Source organism: Ranitomeya variabilis, chromosome 1 (assembly GCF_051348905.1).
Source record: "Ranitomeya variabilis isolate aRanVar5 chromosome 1, aRanVar5.hap1, whole genome shotgun sequence".
Lineage (NCBI taxonomy): Eukaryota > Metazoa > Chordata > Amphibia > Anura > Dendrobatidae > Ranitomeya > Ranitomeya variabilis.
Window position 1 is genome coordinate 712,558,464 of NC_135232.1, and position 25,807 is coordinate 712,584,270.

General features: G+C 45.7%; 1 protein-coding gene across 1 annotated transcript in view; it reads left to right on the forward strand.

The window, feature by feature from the left end:
* Window positions 1-25,807, forward strand: part of YLPM1 (YLP motif containing 1) — an 87,920-nt gene that overhangs the window by 16,723 nt on the left and 45,390 nt on the right. Inside the window, exons 4-5 of the mRNA XM_077267431.1 lie at window positions 1,138-2,105; window positions 6,037-9,849. Of these exons, the coding sequence (XP_077123546.1) occupies window positions 1,138-2,105; window positions 6,037-9,849 (4,781 nt within the window). The remainder of the gene's footprint in view (window positions 1-1,137; window positions 2,106-6,036; window positions 9,850-25,807) is intronic.

Here is a 25,807-nt window from a genome sequence, read left to right on the forward strand (position 1 = left end):
CAAGTACAGATAACAATTTCCTGAAAGACTGTTGGTTTCCAAAGCCAAGCTGACAACATCCTAATCATCCATCTGTACCCGAATGTGAAATGCTGCTGTGCAAATCCTTCAAAACTGCAGTGTGTCCAGATGGCATATCAGTGTGGAGAAGGAGGAAAAGCATCTAAGACCTCCGAGATGGCAGAGAAAATAGGCTGAGCTAGAAATCACCAAACCTCATATCTGGTGTTTACCCGCTGTGTAACTGGCAAGAACTCTCAGCCATTTGTTGAATTTGGGATTAGTTTATGGTTACATTCAATATGTGCCAGGGAAAGCTGTGGTGATCTTTTAACATTTTGATTAGTTTGCCTTAAGCCTTATATATTAATTGCCTCTTGAGAGAAAAAGAGGACTTAACTCTATAGCGCCACCTGTTGGAAGTAGCGATCCTACAAGTCACAATCAACCCTTTAACGAGTCGTGCAATATGACTTGGGATAAAAGCCAAATCAGTATCTCAATTCGCAGACACGGTGTTTCGGGCTGTTGGCCCTTGTCAGTGCGAAGAATGAGAACTGATTTGGCTAGGTGAGAGGCTCTGGACTGAGGTCTAAGGGGTAAGGTTTCTCCTTATGGAGCCAAATCAGTTCTCATGCTTTGCACTGACGAGGGCCAACAGCCCGAAACACCGTGTCTGCGAATTGAGATACTGATTTGGCTTTTATCCTAAGTCATATTGCACGACTCGTTAAAGGGTTGATTGTGACTTGTAGGATCGCTACTTCCAACAGGTGGCGCTATAGAGTTTAAGTCCACTTTTTCTCTGAAGAGGCAATTTGCATATTAAATTTCCCAGAGGAGCATTGCACGGCGAATAAGCCTCCTTACCTTGACAAGCCAGCTGGTATGTCACTCTCCATGAGGAGAAACGTTACCCCTTAGACCCTAAGCCTTAGTCTTTCAGCTTGCTGGCTGTTTCCGGTAACTGTCAGCAGCTAGACTACAATACAGACCGTTTTAGCTGTGAAGTGACCGCCCTCCTAGAAGTACAGGGAGACGTGCTCTCTTGGGATCGGCGCTCTGTGGCTCGGAATGGGGGGCCCCAGCTGTATTTAATGCTGTGTCTCGCACTCACTGCTGTGTGTTTTGTTGCAGGCCATGTCTGTGGATGTGCAGCTCCAGCACCATGAGATGCAGCAGAAGCAGTTTCTGCCACTTCACCAGCAGTGGGAGAGTCAGTTTAAGAAGTGGCAGGAGTTACTCCAGACTTACCCTCACAAGGACCAGCTGCAGGACTACCACGTGCAGTGGACATCGTGGCAGGCACTCATGAAGGCCACAAAATCTCAACTCAAAGACAAAGTTACCTCACTGAAAGCTTTGAAGCAGCAGTATGGGGGCAACCATTACCTTGCTGTCGTTCCTCCTCAGTACCCAGCATATTCTGCAGTCATGCCTCCTGCTGTACCCCCTGCTGTACCTCCAGGAATAAACATTCCGCCTCCGTTTTCTGCACCTGGACCTCCAATGTATAGCACGGTTCCCCCTCCACCCTTACCTACTGCACCAGCAGCAGCATTCAGTGAAGCTGCCCCCCCTCTGCCCCCAGTGTCTGCGCCACCATTGCCACCTGCAACAAGTGCCCCTCCCCTTCCACCACCTGGTAACACAGCATCCATGGAAGCCGTTCCACCACCGTTACCACCTGAAAACCTGAGTGACACTGAGGTGCCTCCACTACCAGAGATGACTAGCTCCACCGTCAGCCAACAAGTGCCACCATCTGGAGTGGATTCCTCTGCCCATTCACCTGTAGAAGCCGACACGTGTGAGGATAAAGCTCCACCCACCAAACTCTCCTATCAGGCACAGCAAGCTCTGAAAAATGCACAGTCCTCGTATGCTGCCCTGACCAAGAATTCCCCATCTTTTCCTGCCCATAAACCACCACCACAGAAACCAATTGCATATGTTGGCAGTTCGCAGTCCTCGGAGAAATGCCCTGACCTCGAAGACAACTCCAAACCTTTAATATTTCCGTCCAGTCCATCAAAGCTAATGGAGAAGGAAACCGTACCTCCTGTTCCCCAGACCATCCACCCAATGAACATTGCAGGAGCCAGGTGAGGTGTTGTACATCTGTGTATATCTGATGATGGGTGTGATATTACTGATATCTGTATATACAGTTGTGCTCAGAATTTTACATACCCTGGCAGAATTTTTGCTTTCTTGGCCTTTTTTCAGAGAAAAGAACCCTAGACCTCTAAAAATAAACCTTTATTTTAATATATTTAAAAAGGTACCGTGTATACTCGATTATAAGCCGACCCCCCCCCCCCTAATTTTGCCACAAAAAACTGGGAAAACTTGTTGACTCGAGTATAAGCCTAGGGGAGGAAATGCAGCAGCTACCGGTGAATTTCAAAAATAAAAATAGATATCAATAAACGTAAAATTAATTGAGACATCAGTAGGTTAAGTGTTTTTTTGAATATTTATTTAAAAGAAAAGATGCTCCATCTCAATCTGTGCCATATACAATGCTCTGCACCGTTTATTATTGCCCCATTAGATGCTCCATCTCAATCTGTGCCATATACAATGCTCTGCACCGTTTATTATTGCCCCATTAGATGCTCCATCTCAATCTGTGCCATATACAATGCTCTGCACCGTTTATTATTGCCCCATTAGATGCTCCATCTCAATCTGTGCCATATATATAATGCTCTGCACCGTTTATTATTGCCCCATAGATGCTCCATCTCAATCTGTGCCATATGCAATACTCTGCACCGTTTATTATTGCCCCATAGATGCTCCATCTCAATCTGTGCCATATATATAATGCTCTGCACCGTTTATTATTGCCCCATAGATGCTCCATCTCAATCTGTGTTATATATAATGCTGCTGCTGCTGTAATAAAAAAAAAAAACACATACTCGCCTCTCTTGCCGCAGCACCTCAGCGTCCCGTCTCGGCGTCTCTCCGCACTGACTGATCAGGCAGAGGGCGCCGCGCACACTATATGCGTCATCGCGCCCTCTGACCTGAACAGTCACTGCAGGAGGACGGGAAGACAGAGCGGCGCCCGGCATGTGGATCGTGGACAGGTGAATATGACATACTTACCTGCTCCCGGCGTCCCTGGCTCCTTCTCCCGGACAGATGGCCTCCGGGCACGGCAGCGTCTTCCTCTATCAGCGGTCACCGTTACCGTATATTACAGAAATGAATATGCGGCTCCACCCCTATGGGGGTGGAGCCGCGTATTCATAAGTTTAATGAGCGGTCCCACGTGACCGCTGAACAGGGGACGAGCTGCGGCACCCGGACACAGTGTGACAGGCGGGGGGAGCGCCGGGACTAGGTGAGTATATGACAGACCTCTCGCCGACCCCACCGCCGATCATGACTCGAGTATAAGCCGAGAGGGGCACTTTCAGCCCAAAAATTTGGGCTGAAAATCTCGGCTTATACTCGAGTATATACGGTATATCACATAATAGTAGTTATCCAAAGAGTACAAAAATAAAATTCATGTAGGAGGGGAGTGATAACTTAACTAGGGCTAATCTCTCCCTAGACTGACCCTAGACTCGCCCTTCCTACCAGGAGAGGTTGGCACCCTAATTTGTTGACGTAATGGCGCCCCGCTCAACGTCGGCAGCCCTAAAGGCCCTCGTGCACCTTAAAAAAATGTCTTGCACTAAATATACACAAAAAATACACACATATACAAAGAAATACCCAATGTGAAAATTATCTCGTAGTCTCAGGAGAAATATTGCAACCAAAAAATGGGTAGCAAAATAGAAAAGGATAAAATGGGTAGCAGAAAGATAACCTGTATCAAATGATAGGGCCACAAAGTCTGTAATACTAATAACAATATTTTAAACTGCAATTAGAGACCAAAGATTCACAGATATTTTAGCTTAAAAAATGCCCTATGTCTAATAGGGCCAAAGTCTGTATGCTGATGGCAATATTACAGTTTTAAGTGGTAGAATCAAGCCATTATTTCTGTTACACAGTACCCTTACATTTCAGATAGTTTTGTAACACATTCTTTGTCAGATGACCTGTATATCGATTAATACCTGATCTAGCAGTGGCAAATGCCACATTTAATATCTATTGCACAATACCCATACACATTTTTGTCAAATGACCTATTATGGATGCTCGATCAGGCAGTGACAGATGGCGTATTTCAATAATCATATTGCATAATGCCAATCAAGTAATCATATGCCATAATTACAAGACAAAAAGAAAACAGGGTACTGAAAGTTAGATCCAGAAATATCACAAATAAATCAGTGGTCTCATCTCACTCCTGATTACACAGACCAAGACATGGGTACAAAATCAAATAGTTTCAAAAGAAGTTCCCACCAAATTGTGGTGCTTACTAGCCATTGTTCAGCTCGCTATCTATCTCTATCTATCTATCTATCTATCTATGTATGTATATATGTGTGTGTGTGTATATATGTATATATATATATATATATATATATATATATATATATATATATATATATATATATATATATATAATTTTATTTAATTTTTAGAGGTCTAGGGTTCTTTTTTGGTTTGTAACAATAGTAAGACCTCACTATTTCTTATGAAGGTTTTTGTGCCTTTTTTCAGAGAATATGAATGATAGCACCAAAACTTTTTCTCCAGTCATTGTTAGTGGTTGGGTGAAGCCATTTATTGTCAAATTACTGTGTTTTCTCTTTTTTAAAGGGAACCGGTCACCCCCTAAATGGCTGGTGAGGTAAGCTCACCGGCATCAGGGGCTTATCTACAGCATTCTGTAATGCTGTAGATAAGCCCCCGATGTTACCTGAAAGAGGAGAAAAAGACGTTAGATTATACTCACCCAGGGGCGCTCCCGGTGCGGTCCGGTCGGATGGGTGTCTCCGGTCCGCTCCGGCGCCTCCCATGTTCATTCCATGACGTCCTCTTCGGGTCTTTATGCCGCGGCTCCGGCGCAGGCGTACTTTGTCTGCCCTGTTGAGGGCAGAGCAACGTACTGCAGTGCGCAGGCGCCGGAAAGGTCAGAGAGGCCCGGCGCCTGCGCACTGCAGTACTTTGCTCTGCCCTGAACAGGGCAGACAAAGTACGCCTGCGCCGGAGACGCGGCGTAAAGACCCGAAGAGGACGTCATGGAATGAACATGGGAGGCGCCGGAGCGGACCGGAGACACCCATTTGACCAGACCGCACCGGAACCGCCCCTGGGTGAGTATAATCTAACGTCTTTTTCTCCTCTTTCAGGTAACGGGGGGCTTATCTACAGCATTACAGAATGCTGTAGATAAGCCCCTGATGCCGGTGAGCTTACCTCACCAGCCATTTTGGGGGTGACAGGTTCCCTTTAAATCATAAAACGTCAGTGGCTGGATGAAAGATGCAAGAGTCTGTCTGGATCCCAAAAACTCACTCAGCTTTTATGCACACACATTGATTATAAGCAAACAGGTCACAGGTGAGGATGTTACCTTTAGTAGCCATTCATACACATTTGTGTCAAGTTCTGTGCATGTTATCAGGCCAAAATTACCAGGGTATGTGAACTTTTGATCAGGGTCATTTGGATGTTTTGGGTTGTCATAATGATTTAAACAGAGAAAACACAGTAGTTTGACGACAATAATTGGCTTCACCCAACCACTAACAATGAGTGGAGAAAAAGTTTTGGTGTTGTCATTCATATTCTCTGAAAAAAAAAGGCCAAGAAAGCAAAAATTCTGCCGGGGTATGTAAACTTTTGAGCACAGCTATATATACAGATATCCGTAATATCACCCCAATCATCAGATCTGTATACATTGTTGATGGGTGTGATACTACTGATATCTGTATATTTCTGATGATGGGTGTAATATTATTGATATCTGTATATATCTGATGATGGGGGTGATATTACTGATATCTGTATATATCTGATGGGTGTGATATTTCTGATAAGTTTTGTATGTGTGTTTAATATATATCTGATCTAACTTTTTTTTTTCTTTTGTTATAATAGATTTCCTGCTCCAAGTTTTGAGACTCCAAGATTTTCTGCACCTCGAGGAGGAATGTTTCCTGGATCGAGGGGTCCACTTGGTTTTGGTGATCCTCGTCCACTTCTGGGAGGAAAGCATTTTCATAGCTCCAATTTCCATTCTGCTAATGATGCCTTCCAAGGGCAGATGCCGGTGTACGCCCCGGAGCAGCGTGCTGAATCTGCACCGGACCCAGGAGACAGTGATGGATCCATGCAGAGCTCAAAACCCAATCTCCAGATACCGACACCGCATAAACAAACATGGGAGCAAGGGCAGAGACATGCAGACAAATGGGACAAGTCTCAGGGAAGGCTTCCTGAGAAAAAATGGGACGAGCAACATCATGTGTCTGCAAACAGATGGGACCAACCAGAAGATTCTCAGACATGGGATCGTCCCACAGAAAGCAGCTGGGATAAGACTGATAGGGACAAATGGGATGTGAAAGACAACTATTTCAGTTCTGGGTCAAGCAGATCTCAGGAAAATGCAAATATGGAGTCTCCTGAAGGCAGTGCTGATACTCCAGCTCGGCAGGTGTTAGAGAGGGCCGAGGCATTCCCGAGAGACATGAAAAAGAAACATGAAACCTCTCAACCTAACAGGCCAGATAGCCAAAGGGATGACATAAGTAATAAATGGGGAGACCCTCAAGGCTACAACTGGAGTGCTTCAGAGTCCCACCATGACAATTGGTTTGATCCCAATAGAGAACCTCAAGACAAATGGAGCATTGCAGAAAATACTTCAGACCTTTATAGTGATGCTGGTGGTCCTAGAAATAATGTGGGACCCCCACTAGACAAGTTTATTCCATTCCATGGTCCAAATCGCTTCAGGTTTGGTGCTCCAGAGATGCCTCCCCGTGGAAGAGCTAGATTTCCTGGTGAACCGCAACGTAGCAGGTTTATTGGCCCAGCAGGCTTCAGTCGTGAACGATTTAGCAGTCCTGAAGGACTTCCAAGAGACAGACTTGGTGGAGCAGAGAGTGGACATCGAGATCATTTTAGCAGTAATGAAGATCATCCTAAACATCATTATGAAGGCACTAATTTCCCAACACCCAAGACTCGTTTTGATGGTCCTAGCCTCCCTCCAGAAAGATTTAGAGGTTTAGAAGCTCCCCCTACCATGGATCAGTTCCGAACTGACAGCACCTCTCATGTAAAATGGGGCTTTTCTGAGGAACGTGAAAAGTTTGATCTGAATAGCACTCAAGATGGTTGGAAAGATAAAAGAGGCCCATATAAGGGCTCTGATAGACCTGAATGGCAATCTGAAGGTGGAATGGCAGAGGGTGTGCCTCCACCGCACATGAGTGATCCTGCAAATAAACATGTGGATGAACGATGGAATAGACAGGTTGGTAGTCATGCCATGGGTGGAAGGCAGTGGGGAACGTTTGGCTTTTCTCCTGATAACGAGCAGAGCAGTCAGAGCTTGCCTCTCGACAACCGGGTTGGAAAAGAAACCCCTCTTGAGGTGAAAATAAAATCTGATGAGCAAAATGCCCCCACAACGCTGCCTGCACCTTTCCTCAGCCCACTCCCGGTGGGTAGTCAGTTGTTTAGTGCGGACTCCGGGAAAACTGATGTCTGTGGAGAGATGGAAAAATATGACAAGAGTTCAAAAGATCACTCACTTAATAAAGAAATTATCTCCGATGTCCCAACACCACCGCAGATGGCTGGACCAGCTTCTCCTGTAGGAGAGAAAGCTGCTGAGACTACCAATTCCAGTCCCCATAAAACTGAGGCCTTTCCAACAATACAATCTGGTCCGTCGTCTGAGAAGTCCTTGCCTGGTCTTGACACAAAAATGGATCTCATCTCTGAGGCAACTGTGAAAAATGCGGGGAAGTTAAATGCACTCCAAGAATCACCTGCTACTTCTTCCTCAAAAGAGCCAGCTGCAAGTGATTCAAGAGTTCTCAGGCTGGAGGCTACAAAACCCAATGTCCCCGGGGTTCTGACCAATAATCCAACTTCTCTGGCAAAACTAGATGAGACCCAAGTGTTCCCTGATAACTCTCCTGGCCCCCCGACTTCTGCTGGGACTTTTAATCAAATACCTTTCTCTTCTCAGTCAGCTATCTTGCCAGCTCCTATTATCAGACCTGGCGCCCCGTGTGTTGCCACTGCTGTCAGACCTATAGCCCCTCGGGCGACTTTTCCTTTCAGGCCTGGACTTCCTCAGACTGCTGTTCCTGTCAGGTCAGGACCACTAAGGGGACCTCCTCCAATTAGACCTGGTGTTCCCCGAGCCTCACCCCCTGTCAGACCTGGAGCCCCTAGGCCACCTCCACCTACTAGGCCTAGTTTTCCGCTCTCTTCTCCCTCCATTAGACAAGGTATTCCCCATGTCGGGCCTAGACAAGTGAGAGCATCTCGCCCCGTTAGGCTTGGTGCACCTAGAATGCCTCTGCCTGTGAGGCCAGTTGACTTTCATCCTCCTGTTTCTGATGAGAATTTCAGTGAAGACATTCCTCCAGATGAAGACTCTGTGTATGAGCATCCTATTGATGTAGATCCAAGAGTACAATCTTTTTATAAAGGGGCTGATCTTGGGAAATCAGCGACTGAGCCCCAAATTCCCTCAGACCATGAACATTTTATGGAGAGAAAGCCTTTCTCCAGGATGCCTGGTCCAGAAGGTCATCGAGGCCATATGAGACCACCTTTTCCTAATGAAGACATGGGTAATGCTGAAAGTCATATACACCCTGAGAAGGCACGACTGAGTAATTACAGGGACTATGAGCTGTCCGGTGAGCCTGAGTATTATCCTAGTGACTTTTCTCATGAAGGTCCAAGGAGAGGTAATATTGATCCCAGATATAATAATTCGTCCAGAGGGCGATCAAGGGGATTTATTCGTGATAGACTCCCTCCCCGACCAGGAATTCGTGAGGTAATAGATTTTCCCATTGAGAGAGATTTTGAGCCTAGGGCCCCATTTTTAGAAGATAAAGTACTATTCAGAGAAGGTCCAGATATCATGCCACCATATGACCGTGAGACGTTCCGCAGAGAACCAATGATTTTTGAGAGGGAAAGGTTTTTAGATCCTTTAGTGAATGATGGAAGGAGAGCTCATCCTGGTGAAGAGCTTATACGTGAGGATTGGGAAGGCGATAGATACTGGCGTGATGGAGAACCAGAGTTTTCTAGAGACCCATATTTCAGGGAAGATCGTCTCCCAGTGTCCGGTCCACCCTTGCCTCATGATGTTAGATGTGACCCTTGGCTTAGGGAGAGCAGTTCTGAACGTGAAGTCTATTATGACAGAGCAGAAAGACGTTACTTACTTGATGATGTTGATCAAGATTTTTCCAGAATCCCTGTAGATCCGGATATTACTCACAGGGAGAGAGACTGGTTGCCTTCCCGCAGGTCTCTGTCACCACATCGACCTTTCTCTCCAGGTCAGCCACGTTCTTCGTTGCCTCCTCTTCCACCTCTTGACAACTATCGGGAAGAAAGATGGAGGCTAGAGAGAAATCTGGCTGACAGAGAATTTCATGAACGCATGGAGCTTAGGATACGGGAATACTCTGACGTTCCTTCATGGCGTGAGGACAGAAAGCACAATGAGTTTCTAGAAAGTCCAAATCGAGAGCCCCGAGAAGACCGACGGTTTCCATCTGAAAGAGCGATGGGTGAAGGTTTGAATGTGCCTCCAGCCCAGTCTACAGGACCAGACTCTGAACCTTCTGGCCAAGGGATGGTCGCATTGAGCCAAAGGCAACATGAGATCATACTGAAGGCCGCTCAAGAGCTGAAAATGCTTCGGTGAGTTAAGTTGTGTGATGGGTTAGTAGTGATGGATGTGGACAGTCTGCAAAATTATTTAGCTTTTCCTTTAGTTTGTGAGACCCATGCTCTCCTCTTTAGTGATGGTTCAACTTAACAAATTTGAGACCAAAATTATTCCAAGGATATGTACGGCCTTAGTCCTTTTGTTCTGCAGATTCCCCAGATCACAACAGTTCATGTAAGAATGGATAATGTCATTTCTGACCCTGATAGTTTCCCTGATGAGGCTGGCGTCACGCTAGAGAGGAATACGGATGAGCGAGAGGTGCAAAAACGCATTGCACACAGACCAATGTTTCTCTATAGGGAAGCTCCCATAAGCGGTATATTTCTCGGTCGTATTTTATGGGCTGAGAAAATCGAAGCATGCTGCGTTTGTCAGCGTATTGCACAAAAAATCCGCCAATGAAAGTCTGTGGGGTCAAGAAACATACGGATTACACATGGGGACCATGCGTGTGACTTGCGAGAAATACACACCGGTGATTCATTGTGGTGTACAGTAAAATCACACTGACAGATTAGAATAGAATAGCTAAAATAAATGTGTGCACATAGTATAGAAAAATATATACAGTACAGACCAACAGTTTTGACACACATTCTCATTTAAAGATTTTTCTGTATTTTCATGACTGAAAATTGTAAATTCACACTGAAGGCATCAAAACTATGAATTAACACGTGGAATTATATAATTAGCAAAAAAGTGTGAAACAACTGAAAATATGTCTTATATTCTAGGTTCTTCAAAGTAGCCACCTTTTGCTTTGATGACTGCTTTGCACACTCTTGGCATTCTCTTGATGAGCTTCAAGAGGTAGTCACCGGGAATGGTCTTCCAACAATCTTGAAGGAGTTCCCAGAGATGCATAGCACTTGTTGGCCCTTTTGCCTTCACTCTGCGGTCCAACTCACCCCAAACCATCTCGATTGGGTTCAGGTCTGGTGACTGTGGATGACAGGTCATCTGGCGTAGCACCCCATCATTCTCCTTCTTGGTTAAATAGTCCTTACACAGCCTGGAGGTGTGTTTGGGGTCATTGTCTTGTTGAAAAATAAATGATGGTCCAACTAAACGCAAACTGGATGGAATAGCATGCCGCTGCAAGATGCTGTGGTAGCCATGCTGGTTCAGTATGCCTTCAATTTTGAATAAATCCCCAACACTGTCACCAGCAAAGCACCCCCACACCATCACACCTCCTCCTCCATGCTTAACGATGGGAACCAGGCATATAGAGTCCATCCGTTCACCTTTTCTGCATCGCACAAAGAAACGGTGGTTGGAACCAAAGATCTCAAATTTGGACTCATCAGACCAAAGCACAGATTTCCACTGGTCTAATGTCCATTCCTTGTGTTCCTTAGCCCAAACAAATCTCTTCTGCTTGTTGCCTGTCCTTAGCAGTGGTTTCCTAGCAGCTATTTTACCATGAAGGCCTGCTTCACATTGTCTCCTCTTAACAGTTGTTGTAGAGATGTGTCTGCTGCTAGAACTGTGTGGCATTGACCTGGTCTCTAATCTGAGCTGCTGTTAACCTGCGATTTCTGAGGCTGGTGACTCGGATAAACTTATCCTCAGAAGCAGAGGTGACTCTTGGTCATCTTTTCTTGGGGCGGTCCTCAGGTGAGCCAGTTTCTTTGTAGCGCTTGATGGTTTTTGCCACTGTGCTTGGGGACACTTTCAAAGTTTTCCCAATTTTTCGGACTGACTGACCTTCATTTCTTAAAGTAATGATGGCCACTCGTTTTTCTTTACTTAGCTGCTTTTTTCTTGCCATAGTACAAATTCGAGCAGTCTATTCAGTAGGACTATCAGCTGTGTATCCGCCAGACTTCTGCACAACACAACTGATGGTCCCAACCCCATTTATAAGGCAAGAAATGCCACTTATTAAACATGACAGGGCACACCTGTGAAGTGAAAACCATTCCCGGTGACTACCTCTTGAAGCTCATCAAGAGAATGCCAAGAGTGTGCAAAGCAGTCATCAAAGCAAAAGGTGGCAACTTTGAAGAACCTAGTATATAAGCCATATTTTCAGTTGTTTCACACTTTTTTGTTAAGTATATAATTCCACATGTGGTAATGCATAGTTTTGATGCCTTCAGTGTGAATTTACAATTTTTATAGTCATGAAAATACAGAAAAATCTTTAAATTAGGTGTGTCCAAACTATTGGTCTGTACTGTGTGTGTGTGTGTCTATATGTGTGTATATACACTCACCGGCCACTTTATTAGGTACACCATGCTAGTAACGGGTTGGACCCCTTTTGCCTTCAGAACTGCCTCAATTCTTCGTGGCATAGATTCAACAAGGTGCTGGAAGCATTCCTCAGAGATTTTGGTCCATATTGACATGATGGCATCACACAGTTGCCGCAGATTTGTCGGCTGCACATCCCAAAGATGCTCCATACAAGGCAGGATGGATCCATGCTTTCATGTTGTTTACGCCAAATTCTGACCCTACCATCCGAATGTCGCAGCAGAAATCGAGACTCATCAGACCAAGCAACGTTTTTCCAATCTTCTACTGTCCAATTTCGATGAGCTTGTACAAATTGTAGCCTCAGTTTCCTGTTCTTAGCTGAAAGGAGTGGTACCCGGTGTGGTCTTCTGCTGCCGTAGCCCATCTGCCTCAAAGTTCGACGCACTGTGCGTTCAGAGATGCTCTTAGGCCTACCTTGGTTGTAACGGGTGGCGATTTGAGTCACTGTTGCCTATCAGCTCGAACCAGTCTGCCCATTCTCCTCTGACCTCTGGCATCAACAAGGCATTTCCGCCCACAGAACTGCCGCTCACTGGATTTTTTTTCTTTTTCGGACCATTCTCTGTAAACCCTAGAGATGGTTGTGCTTGAAAATCCCAGTAGATCAGCAGTTTCTGAAATACTCAGACCAGCCCTTCTGGCACCAACAACCATGCCACGTTCAAAGGCACTCAAATCACCTTTCTTCCCCATACTGATGCTCGGTTTGAACTGCAGGAGATTGTCTTGACCATGTCTACATGCCTAAATGCACTGAGTTGCCGCCATGTGATTGGCTGATTAGAAATTAAGTGTTAACAAGAAGTTGGACAGGTGTACCTAATAAAGTGGCCAGTGAGTGTATATATATATATATATATATATATATATATAATATAATATAATATAATATAATATAATTTAATATAATTTTTTTTGTCTAAGGGTTTGTCAGTCTGTCTGTCTGTCCTGGAAATCCCGCGTCTCTGATTGGTCGAGGCCGCCAGGCGGCCACGGGCACAGTATCGACATGGTCATAATGGTTGCCATGGCGACGATGATGTCATAAAGGTTGCCTCGACCAATCAGCGACGGGCACAGTCTGCTGCGAATTCGCCTCGACCAATCAGCGACGGGCACAGTTGGTTGCCATGGCGACGATGTCATAAAGGTTGCCTCGACCAATCAGCGACGGGCACAGTCTGCCGCGAATTCTGGAATCCTCATTGTCCATATACTATGGGGACATGCATATTCTAGAATACCCGATGCGTTAGAATCGGGCCACAGTCTAGTGTATATATGTATATGTATATATATGTGTATATACTATGTATATATGTGTGTGTGTATATACACATACACACATATATACACACACACACACACACACACACACACACACACACACACACACATACACATACATATATATATTAGACTGTGGCCCGATTCTAACGCATCGGGTATTCTAGAATATGCATGTCCCCGTAGTATATGGACAATGATTATTCCAGAATTCGCGGCAGACTGTGCCCGTCGCTGATTGGTCGAGGCAACCTTTTATGACATCAGTCGCCATGGCAACCATTATGACATCTACGTCGATATATATGTGTGTGTATATGTGTATATATATATATATACTAGCTGTACTACCCGGCTTCGCCCGGGTTAATGACTGCTGTTAGCAAAATAGAATGTGTTAACAAAAATGTATTCTGCACACAAAAACCACAAAACAAATAGATAGAAATGTAATTATTAAAAGGCAAAAACTAAGCTAATAGAAGCATTTCACAACATATATTAGCTTTGTTATACTGAGAATGTCTTTGTTGCCTATATTAACCAATCAGAGCTCAGGTTAATTAACTGTAGCAAAATAGAAGCTGAGCTGTGATTGGTTGCTATTGGCAGCCTGATAAATCCCCAGCCAACAGGAAGCCCACCCCCTGGCAGTATATATTAGCTCACACATACACATAATAGACTGGTCATGTGACTGACAGCTGCCGTATTTCCTATATGGTACATTTGTTGCTCTTGTAGTTTGTCTGCTTATTAATCAGATTTTTATTTTTGAAGGATAATACCAGACTTGTGTGTGTTTTAGGGCGAGTTTCATGTGTCAAGTTGTGTGTGTTGAGTTGCGTGTGGCGACATGCATGTAGCGACTTTTGTGAGATGAGTTTTGTGTGGCGACATGCGTGTAGCAACATTTTGTGTGTCGAGTTGCATGTGACAGGTTAGTGTAGCAAGTTGTGTGCAGCAAGATTTGTGCATGGCGAGTTTTGCGCGTGGCGAGTTTTATGTGTGGTGCGTTTTGAGTATGTGCAAGTTTTGTGTGAGGCAACTTTTGCATGTGGTGCAACTTTTGTACATGTGGCAATTTTTCTGTGTGTGCAAGTTTTGCATGAGGTGAGTTTTCCATGAGGTGAGTTTTGCACGTGTGGCGAGTTTTGCGTGAGCCTAGTTTTGCATATGGCGAGTTTTGCATGTAGCGAGTTTTGCGCGTTGCGAGTTTTGAGTGGTGACTTTTGTGTTTCGACTTTTATGTGGCGAGGTTGGTGTGTGTGTGGTGAAATGTGTGCTGAGGGTCGTATATGTGTTCAAGCACGTGGTAGTGTGTGGCGCATTTTGTGTTTGTGTTCATATCCCCGTGTGTGGTGAGTATCCCATGTCGGGGCCCCACCTTAGCAACTGTACGGTATATACCCTTTGGCGCCATCGCTCTCATTCTTTAAGTCCTCATTGTTCACATCTGGCAGCTGTCAATTTTCCTCCAACACTTTTCCCTTCACTTTTTCCCCATTATGTAGATAGGGGCAAAATTGTTTGGTGAATTGGAACGCGCGGGGTTAAAATTTCACCTCACAACATAGCCTATGACGCTCTCGGGGTCCAGACGTGTGACTGTGCAAAATTTTGTGGCTGTAGCTGCGACGGTGCAGATGCCAATCCCGGACATACACACATACATACATACACACATTCAGCTTTATATATTAGATATACCTGTATGTAATCTCCTGTATATAGTATATACCTGTGTGTCATCTCGCCTATATATAGTATATATCTGTGTGTCATCTCCTCCTGTATATAGTATATACCTGTATGTCATCTCCTCCTATACATAGCATATACCTGTATGTCATCTCCTCCTGTATATACTATATACCTGTAGGTAATCTGCTCCTGTATATAGTATATACCTGTGTGTCATCTCCTCCTGTATATAGTATATACCTGTATGTCATCTCGTCCTGTATGTAGTATGTACCTGTATGTCATCTCCTCCTCTATATAGTATATACCTGTGTGTCATCTCTCCTGTATATAGTATATATCTGTGTGTCATCTCCTCCTGTATATAGTATATACCTGTGTGTCATCTCCCCTGTAAATAGTATATACCTGTGTGTCATCTCCTCCTGTATATAGTATATATCTGTATGTCATCTCCTCCTGTATTAGACCTCGTTCACACGTTATTTGGTCAGTATTTTTACCTCAGTATTTGTAAGCTAAAATGGCAGCCTGATAAATCCCCAGCCAACAGTAAGCCCACCCCCTGGCAGTATATATTAGCTCACACATACACATAATAGACTGGTCATGTGACTGACAGCTGCCGGATTCCTATATGGTACATTTGTTGCTCTTGTAGTTTGTCTGCTTATTAATCAGATTTTTATTTTTGAAGGATAATACCAGACTTGTGTGTGTTTTAGGGCGAGTTTCGTGTGTCAAGTTGTGTGTGTTGAGTTGCGTGTGGCGACATGCATGTAGGGACTTTTGTGAGATGAGTTTTGTGTGGCGACATGCGTGTAGCAACTTTTTGTGTGTCGAGTTGCATGTGACAGGTTAGCGTTGTGTGCAGCAAGTTTTGCGCATGGCGAGTTTTGCGCGTGGCGAGTTTTATGTGTGGTGCCTTTTGAGTATGTGCAAGTTTTGTGTGAGGCAACTTTTGCATGTGTTGCAACTTTTGTGCATGTGGCAATTTTTCTGCGTGTGGCAATTTTTCTGCGTGTGCAAGTTTTGCGTGTGGCGAGTTTTCCATGAGGTGAGTTTTGCACGTGTGGCGAGTTTTGCATGTACAGAGTTTTGCGCGTGGCGAGTTTTGAGCGGCGACTTTTGTGTTTCTACTTTTATGTGGCGAGGTTGGTGTATGTGTGGTGAAATGTGCGCTGAGGGTGGTATATGTGTTCGAGCACGTGGTAGTATGTGGCGCATTTTGTGTGTGTGTTCATATCCCCGTGGTGGTGTGGTGATTATCCCATGTTGGGGCCCCACCTTAGCAACTGTACAGTATATACTCTTTGGCGCCATCGCTGTCATTCTTTAAGTCCCCCTTGTTCACATCTGGCAGCTGTTAATTTGCCTCCAACACTTTTCCTTTCATTTTTTCCCCATTATGTAGATAGGGGCAAAATTGTTTGGTGAATTGGAAAGCGCGGGGTTAAAATTTCACCTCACAACATAGCTTTGATGCTCTCAGGGTCCAGACGTGTGACTGTGCAAAATTTTGTGCCTGTAGCTGCGACGCCTCCAACACTTTTCCTTTCACTTTTTCCCCATTATGTCGATAGGGGCAAAATTGTTTGGTGAATTGGAAAGCGCGGGGTTAAAATTTCACCTCACAACATAGCCTATGACGCTCTCGGGGTCCAGACGTGTGACTGTGCAAAATTTTGTGGCTGTAGCTGCGACGGTTCAGATGCCAATCCCGGACATACATACATACATACATACATACACACACACACACATTCAGCTTTATATATTAGATATATACCCGATTCTAACGTGCCGGGTATTCCAGAATATGTAGGTAGTGTATAGCACAGGCTACGTACTATATTGCACAGCCACATAGTATATAACACAGTCACGTAGTGTATTGCACAGCTATATAGTATATTGGTCAGCGACGTAGTATATTGCACTGCCACGTAGTATATAACAGAGCCACGTAGTATACTGCACAGTCAACTTAGTATATAACAGAACCGACACAGCCACATAGTATATTGCAGAGCTACGTAGTATATTGCACAGCCACGTAGTATATTGGACAGTCACGTTGTATATTGCCCAGCTACATAGTATATAGCACAGAGATGTAGTATGTAACACAGCCCACATAGTATATAGCAATGTGGGCACTATATGCGTGGTTTAAAAAGACTTAAAATAAAAGATAAATATACTCATCTTCCGAAGGCCCCTTGAAGTCCTGGCGCCTGTGTGCGGTGCACGCGGCAGCTTCCGGTCCCAGGGTTGGTATGAGCGCAGGACCTGTGATGACGTCGCGGTCACATGACCGTGACGTCATGTCAGGTCCTTCTTGCATAGCATCCTTTGCACCGGAACCTGCCGCTTACACTGCCGAGGACAGCGCGCGACTTCGGAAGGTGAGAATAACCTTTTTTTTATTATAATTACTATTTGTAACATTAGATCTTTTTACTATTGATGCTGCATACGCAGCATCAATAGTAAAAATTTGGTCACACAGGGTTAATAGCTGCGTTAACGGAGTGCGTTACACCGTGGCATAACGCGGTACGTTAACGCTGCCATTAACCCTGTGTGCGGGCTGACTGGAGGGGATTATGGAGCGGGCACTGACTGCGGGGAGGAAGGAGCGGCCATTTTGCCGCCGCACTGTGCCCGTCGCTGATTGGTGTGGCTGTTTTGCCGCGACCAATCAGCGACTTGGGATTTCCGTGACAGGCAGACAGAAAGACAAAAGTGACCCTTAGACAATTTTTGCAATCTCCTTATCAAACCCGAAAGGATATGAGACATAGTTTACATCCGTTATATTTTTACATATTCCTCACTACTAATGTTAGAAGTGGGCTCCTGCGCATTTTTCTCCGCCAGAGTGGGAAAGCCAGTGGCTGAGGGCAGATATTAATAGCCTAGAGAGGGACCATGGTTAATGGCCCCCCCTGGCTAAAAACATTTGCACCCAGCCACCCCAGAAAAGGCCCATCTGTAAGATGCGCATATTCTGGCACTTAGCCACTCTGTTCCCACTCCCCTGTAGCGGTGGGATATGGGGTAATATGGGGTTAATGTCACCTTGCTAATGTTAGGTGACATTAAGCCAGGTTAATAATGGAGAGATGTCAATAAGACAACTATCCATTATTAATCCAATAGTAATAAAAATTGTGTGGCAATTTTTCCGCGTGTGCAAGTTTTGCACGTGTGGCTAGTTTTTCATGAGCCTAGTTTTGCATGTGGCGAATTTTGCGCGTTGTGACTTTTGTGTTTTGACTTTTATGTGGCGATGTTGTGTGTGTGTGTGGTGAAATGTGTGCTGAGGGTGATATGTGTTCAAGCACGTGGCAGTATATGGCGCATTTTGTGTGTGTGTGGTGAGTTTCCCATATCGGGGCCCCACCTTAGCAACTGTACGGTATATACTCTTTGGCGCCATCGCTCTCATTCTTTAAAGGGAACCTGTCACCCCGTTTTTTCACTCGGAGATAAAAATACTGCTACATAGGGCATGAGCTGTGCTTTACAAGTGTGTTTTTTTTCTACCCTGATTCCCCATCTAAGCTGCCAAAATTACTTACCAAAGTCACCGTTTTCGCTTGTCAATCATGCTGGTCTGGTCTGGTCTGATGGGCGTGGTGACAAAGCTGTTTCTTCCCCCAGATCTTGCTTAGGTTTCCGTTGGTGGCGTAGTGGTTTGCGACTGCGCAGGTGACGAAAAAGAGCGCGATCTGTGCTATATCCCTGGTGATCGGTGGGGGCGGCCGGCTTCCTGTGGCCGCGCGTGCGCAGTTGGAGTGCTCTGCTGCCCGGGGCTTCAGGAAAATGGCCGCGGGCTGCCGCGCGTGCGCAGATGGAGATCGTGGCGGCCATTTTTCTGAAGCTGAGGTGCGAACTCTGCTTCAGGAAAATGGCCGCCGCGATCTCCATCTGCGCACGCGCGGCAGCCCGCGGCCATTTTCCTGAAGCCCCGGGCAGCAGAGCGCTCCAACTGCGCACACGCGGCCACAGGAAGATGGCCGCCCCCACCGATCACCAGGGATATAGCACAGATCGCGCTCTTTTTCGTCACCTGCGCAGTCGCAAACCACTACGCCACCAACGGAAACCTAAGCAAGATCTGGGGCAAGAAACAGCTTTGTCACCACGCCCATCAGACCAGACCAGCATGATTGACAAGCGAAAACGGCGACTTTGGTAAGTAATTTCGGCAGCTTAGGTGGGGAATCAGGGTAGAAAAAAACCACTTTTGTAAAGCACAGCTCATGCCCTATGTAGCGGTATTTTTTATCTCCGAGTGAAAAACCGGGGTGACAGGTTCCCTTTAAGTCCACCTTGTTCATATCTGGCAGCTGTTAATTTACCTCCAACACTTTTCCTTTCACTTTTTTTCCATTATATAGATAGGGGCAAAATGAATTGGAACGCGCGGGGTTAATGTTTTGCCTCACAACATAGCCTATGACACTCTCGGGGTCCAGACGTGTGACTGTGCAAAGTGTGTATGTTCAATTCAATGAAGCTTTATTGGCAGGCCAAAGCACATGTACAGTAGGGACTGTGGGGATAATGGGTGGGGACTGTGGGGAAGATGGATGGGGTACAGGGTGGGGGCTAAGGAAGTCCATGGCATATCATTGTTGTCTTTCTCGCAGTCAATGGCACGCACTCACATACTGTTCTGCTATCTCCACTGCGCTCTCTTCTTCCCCCAGCAGGATATGTTTTCTCTTCCTCCTTCATGGAGCTGAAATCCGGGAAGAGATCGGAGAGTCTCCTGAAGTGAGTGTCCCTCACTGCTGAGTATTTGGGGCAGTGTAGCAGGAAGTGGGTCTCATCCTCCAGGACCTCCAGGTCACAGTGTAGGCACAGTCTGTCTTCTCTGGGCTTGTAGCTCTGTGCCTGCCGACCTCGATGGCCAGATTGTGGGCACTGAGTCTATACCGGCTCAGGATCTGGCGGTCTCTGGGATGTGAGAATTTCTCCAAGTATGGAGCCAGTCTGTAGTCCCTCTGTAGACTCTGGTATACAGTTAGTTTCTGTGAGCTGCTGATCTCGTTCCTCCAAACACTGACGTACCTCTCCTGCCCCTCCTCTACTATCTTCCTGATTGTGGCAGGTTGTTTTGGTTGACGGTTGCGGTCAGGTTGGGTTTGTGTGAGTTGTTTTGGGGGTCCTGGTTTGTGGGAACCACCTATATGTAGCATGGCTTTATGGTGTTGGAAGCTTGGATTGCTACTGTGTAGGTGAGCCTGGAAGGATAGCACCCTCTTCAGGACTGCTAGGTGCTGTGAGAATCTACCCAGCTCAGCCCGACAGGCACTGTTGTTGGTGCTCTGATGGACCTGGAGAAGGTGTTTACAGAATTCCAGGTGGAATATTTCTGTTGGACTGGAATCCCACTTTGACCAGTCTGGGTATGTGTGAGGGCCCCAGACTTCACTGCCGTACAGGAGGATTGGGGTGATTACCATCTGAAGCCACCAGTGAGGGTCTGGCTAAAAATCTTCGATGCCATAGTTTCCTTCGGATGGCATAGAAGGTTTTGCAGACCTTGTCCTTCAGTGTCTCTATGGCTTGTTTCAAGCTCCCTGATTGGTGAACTTCCAGGCCCAGGTAGGTGTATTTGTCCGTTTCTGTAAGGGTGCGTGTCCACTGTCCGGATTACATCTGTATTAGCTGCGGATTGAACGCTGCGTGCAACCACAGCGTTCAATCCGCAGCGTCCACATGTTACAGCATAGTGGAGGGGATTTTATGAAATCCTGTCTCCACTATGCGTGCGAAAACGCACCCGGCGGCCCTGCTTTTCTGGACATGCGGCGTGTCTTTTTACATCACAGCATGTCGGTTTACCTTGCGGCGACTCTCCGTCGCGGCAAGGTAAATCACAGGGTCCTATGTATGGGGTGCGGGGATTCCAGATGTTTCCAATGAACACATCCGGAATCACCGCGCGTTCAGAAGGGGGCGGCGCTTTGGCCGGAGCGGGTTTTAATCCGGACAGTGTACATGCACCGTAAGAGCGCAGTTGTTTAGCACGAATGGAATGTGCTGGTTAGGTCTTGGCTTTCTCTTCCGGAACACCATAATGTTGGTTTTCGTTGCATTGATCGGCAGTGCCCATGTGGGGCTGAATTTCTCCAGGATTTTCAGGTTTTCTTGGAGACCTTTCTCAGTTGGTGACAGCAGCAGTAGGTCATCTGCATACAGCAAAAATTTCACCTGGGCATCATGGAGTGTGAGACCTGGTGCCGTGGAAGATTCCAGAGCGGTGGCCAACTCATTGATGTAAATGTTGAAGAGCGTTGGGCTTAGGGTGCAGCCCTGTCTGACTCCGCGGCTCTACTGGAAATCAGCCATTCTTCTACTGCTCACGCTGCAGCTGTTCTCTGTGTAGGAGCTTTTGATGACATCGTAGGTGTTTCCTCCTATTACGCTCTCCAGCAGTTTCATTAACAGGCCCGGGTGCCACACTGAGTCAAAAGCCTTTCTAAAGTCCACAAAACAGCGTACATCTTCCCGTGCTTTGTGTTGTGGACATGGCTGTGAATGAGGCTGTGCAGGGTGTGATGTGGTCGGTAGTGCGGTGGTTTGGCATGAATCCTGCTTGACTTTTGCTGAGGACGTTATGCTCTGTGAGGAAATTAAGGATCCTTTTGTTGAAGATGCTATTAAACAGTTTACCCAGGTTGCTGCTGACACATATTCCTCTGTAGTTGGCAGGGTCGTACCTGTCCCCACTCTTGTGAATGGGTGAGAATGAGGCCTTGATTCCAGGTACGAGGGAAGTAGCCAGCGCAATATTGAACAGTTTAACCATTGCTGCCTGTATTTCCGGTGGTCTGTATTTCAGCATTTCTGGTGGGATTCCATCCGGGCCACTGGCTTTTCTACATTTTGTGGAAGAGATTCTCTCTGTAATTTCCTGTAGTGTGATTGGTGTTTCCAGTGGGTTTTGGAAATGTTTGACTTTTTCTTCCATAGCTTTTAGTTTTTCCGTTATGCTTTTCTGTTCTTGGTTTAGTTCTTCCTTCGGGATGTCTTTGTAGAGGTCTCTGAAGTACTGAAGCCAGATATTGCCATTTTGGATATGGATGATGTTTTTTTGTGTCCTTGTGGTTCCATAGTTCCCAGAAGGAGTTGTCCTGGAGGGTGTCCTAGAGTTGGTTAAGTTTGGTGGAGATGTAACTCTGTTTCCTCCTCTTGAGGATGGTTTTGTATTGCCTTTGTATGGTGTCATAGGCATCCCTCAGACCCAGGTGGTTGGGGTCTCTGTGTTTGTTGTTTGAAGCTGTTCTCAGGGTCTTCCTTATGACTTTACATTCTTTGTCGAATCAACCATTGGTCTGTTTTTCTTTTGGCCTTTTATTGTTAACTTTTTTTAAGGTCGGACAGTTCGGCCATGGTGTAGAATATATCGTTGAGGTCTTTTGTAGCTTGGTTAACTCCTTCTGGGTTAGGATTGTACTCGTAGTTGTAGAAGTGGTGGAGCATCTCCTGTATTCTGGGTCTGCTGGGAGCCTCTTGATATTTTGTTGCCGACGTCTTGGACCTATATATGGGTATGTATGTATGTATGTATGTATGTATGTATGTGTATGTATATATAGAGATAGATAGAGAGAGATAGATATGTATGTATATATTCTTTATATCGTATTTTTCGGACTATAAGACGCACCCCATCTAAGTCTGCGAACTCGGCTTCAGGAAAATGACCATTGCGATCTCCATCTGCACACGCGCGGCCATTTTCCTGAAGCCCCGGGAAGCAGAGCACTCCATCTGCGCACGCGCGGCTTCAGGAAGATGGCCGCCACCACCGATAACATGATTCACCCGGCTCTGCTGCTTACCGGGCTGCTGCATCATTTCACCGGTGAAAGGGACCGCGCTTACTGCGCCTCCTCATCCCCGCACCTCTGCCGCCGCCACCACACCACTGCGGGTAAGCCTGCATTACGACTATTAGACACACCCCCTATTTTCCCCCTTTTTTGGGGGGGAAAAAGTGCGTCTTGTAGTCTGAAAAATACGGTAATCTATCTATATCTATCGTATATACTCGAGTATAAGCCGACCCCCCCCCCCCCCCCCCCCCCCCCCTAATTTTGCAACTAAAAACTGGAAATACTTATTAACTCGAGTATAAGCCTAGGATGGAAAATGCAGCAGCTACCAGTAAATGTCAAAAATAAAAATAGATACCAATAAAAGTAAAATTGAGACAGCAGTAGGTTGTGTTTTTGAATATCCATATTGAATCAGCAGCCCCGTATAATGCTCCATACAGTTCATGATGGGCCCCATAAGATGCTCCATACAAAATACGCCCCATATAATGCTCCATAAAGTTTGATGGGCCCCATAAGATGCTCCATATTAAAATATGCCCATATAATGCTGCACAAATGCGGATTATGGCCCCATAAGATGCTCCATATAACTGCCACATATAAGGCTCCATACAGTTCATTATGGCCCCATAAGATGCTCCATATAACAATGTGCCCCATATAATGCTCCATACAGTTCATTATGGCCCCATAGATGCTCCATATAACAATGTGCCACATATAATGCTACTGCAATAAAAAAAAAATGACATACTCGCCTCTCGTCGCTGCCCGCTGCTCCTCAGCGTCCTGTCTCTCCGCAGTGACTGTTCAGGCAGAGGGCGGCGCACACACTAAGTCATTGCGCCCTCTGACCTGAACAGTCACTGCAGAGGATGCAGAAGTCGGTGCGGCGGTGGAACGAGGAAAGGTGAATATGAAATACTCACCTGCTCCCGGCGCGGTCCCTGGCAGCTTCTCCCGGACAGATGGTCTCCGGCGCGGCAGCTTCTTCCTTTGTTCAGCGGTCACATGGTACGGCTCATTACAGGAATGTATATCCGGCTCCAACCCTATGGGAGTGGAGTCCATATTCATCACTTTAATGAGTGGTACCACGTGACCGCTGAGCAGGGAAAGAAGCTGCCAGCGCCGGAGACCATGGGACAAGCAGGGACCGCGCCAGGAGCAGGTGAGTATGTGACAGACGTCGCTTCCCCTCACCCGCCGACCATAACTCGAGTATAAGCCGAGAGGGGCACTTTCAACCCATTTTTTTGGGGCTGAAAATCTCGGCTTATACTTGAGCATATACGGATATATGTATGCTGTGTGTGTATGTATGTATGTATATGTATATATATATATATATATATATATATATATATATATATATATATATTTATATTTAGTACAGACCAAAAGTTTGGACACACCTCATTTTAGAGATTTTTCTGAATTTTCATGACAATGAAAATTGTACATTTACACTGAAGGCATCAACACTATGAATTACCACATGTGGAATTATATGCTTAACAAAAAAGTGTGAAACAACTGAAATTATGTCTTATATTATTATTATTATCATTTATTGTTATAGCGCCATTTATTCCATGGCGCTTTACAAGTGAGGAGGGGTATACATAATAAAAACAAGTACAATAATCTTGAACAATACAAGTCATAATAGGTACAGTAGGAGAGAGGACCCTGCCCGCGAAGGCTCACAATCTACAAGGGATGGGTGAGGATACAGTAGGTGAGGGTAGAGCTGGTCATGCAGCGGTTTGGTCGATCGGTGGTTACTGCAGGTTGTAGGCTTGTCGGAAGAGGTGGGTCTTCAGATTCTTATATTCTAGGTTCTTCAAAGTAGCCACCTTTTGCTTTGATGACTGCTTTGCACACTCTTGGCATTCTCTTCATGAGCTTCAAGAGGTAGTCACCAGGAATGGTTTTCACTTCACAGGTGTGCCCTGTCAGGTTTAATAAGTGGGATTTTTTGCCTAATAAATGAGGTTGGGGCCATCAGTTGTGTTGTGCAGAACTCTGGTGGATACACAGCTGATAGTCCTGCTGAATAGACTGTTAGAATTTGTATTATGGCAAGAAAAAAGCAGCTAAGTAAAGAAAAACCAGTGGCCATCATTACTTTAAGAAATGAAGGTCAGTCAGTCCAAAAAATTGGGAAAACTTTGAAAGTGTCCCCAAGTGCAGTGGCAAAAACCATCAAGCGCTAAGAAACTGGCTCACATGCGGACCGCCCCAGGAAAGGAAGACCAAGAGTCACCTCTGCTTCTGAGGATAAGTTTATCCGAGTCACCAGCCTCAGAAATTGCAGGTTAAAAGTAGCTCAGATTAGAGACCAGGTCAATGCCACACAGTTCTAGCAGCAGACACATCTCTACAACAACTGTTAAGAGGAGACAATGTGCAGCAGGCCTTCATGGTAAAATAGCTGCTAGGAAACTACTGCTAAAGACAGGCAACGAGCAGAAGAGCCTTGTTTGGGCATAAGAACACAAAGAATGGACATTAGTCCTGTGGAAATCTGTGCTTTGGTCTGAGGAGTCCAAATTTGAGATCTTTGGTTCCAACCACCGTGTCTTTGTGCGATGCAGAAAAGTTGAAAGGATGGACTCTATATGCCTGGTTCCCACCGTGAAGCATGGAGGAGGAGGTGTGGGGGTGCTTTGCTGGTGACACTGTTGGGGATTTATTAAAAATTGAAGGCATACTGAACCAGCATGGCTACCACAGCATCTTGCAGCGGCATGCTATTCCATCCGGTTTGCGTTTAGTTGGACCATCATTTATTTTT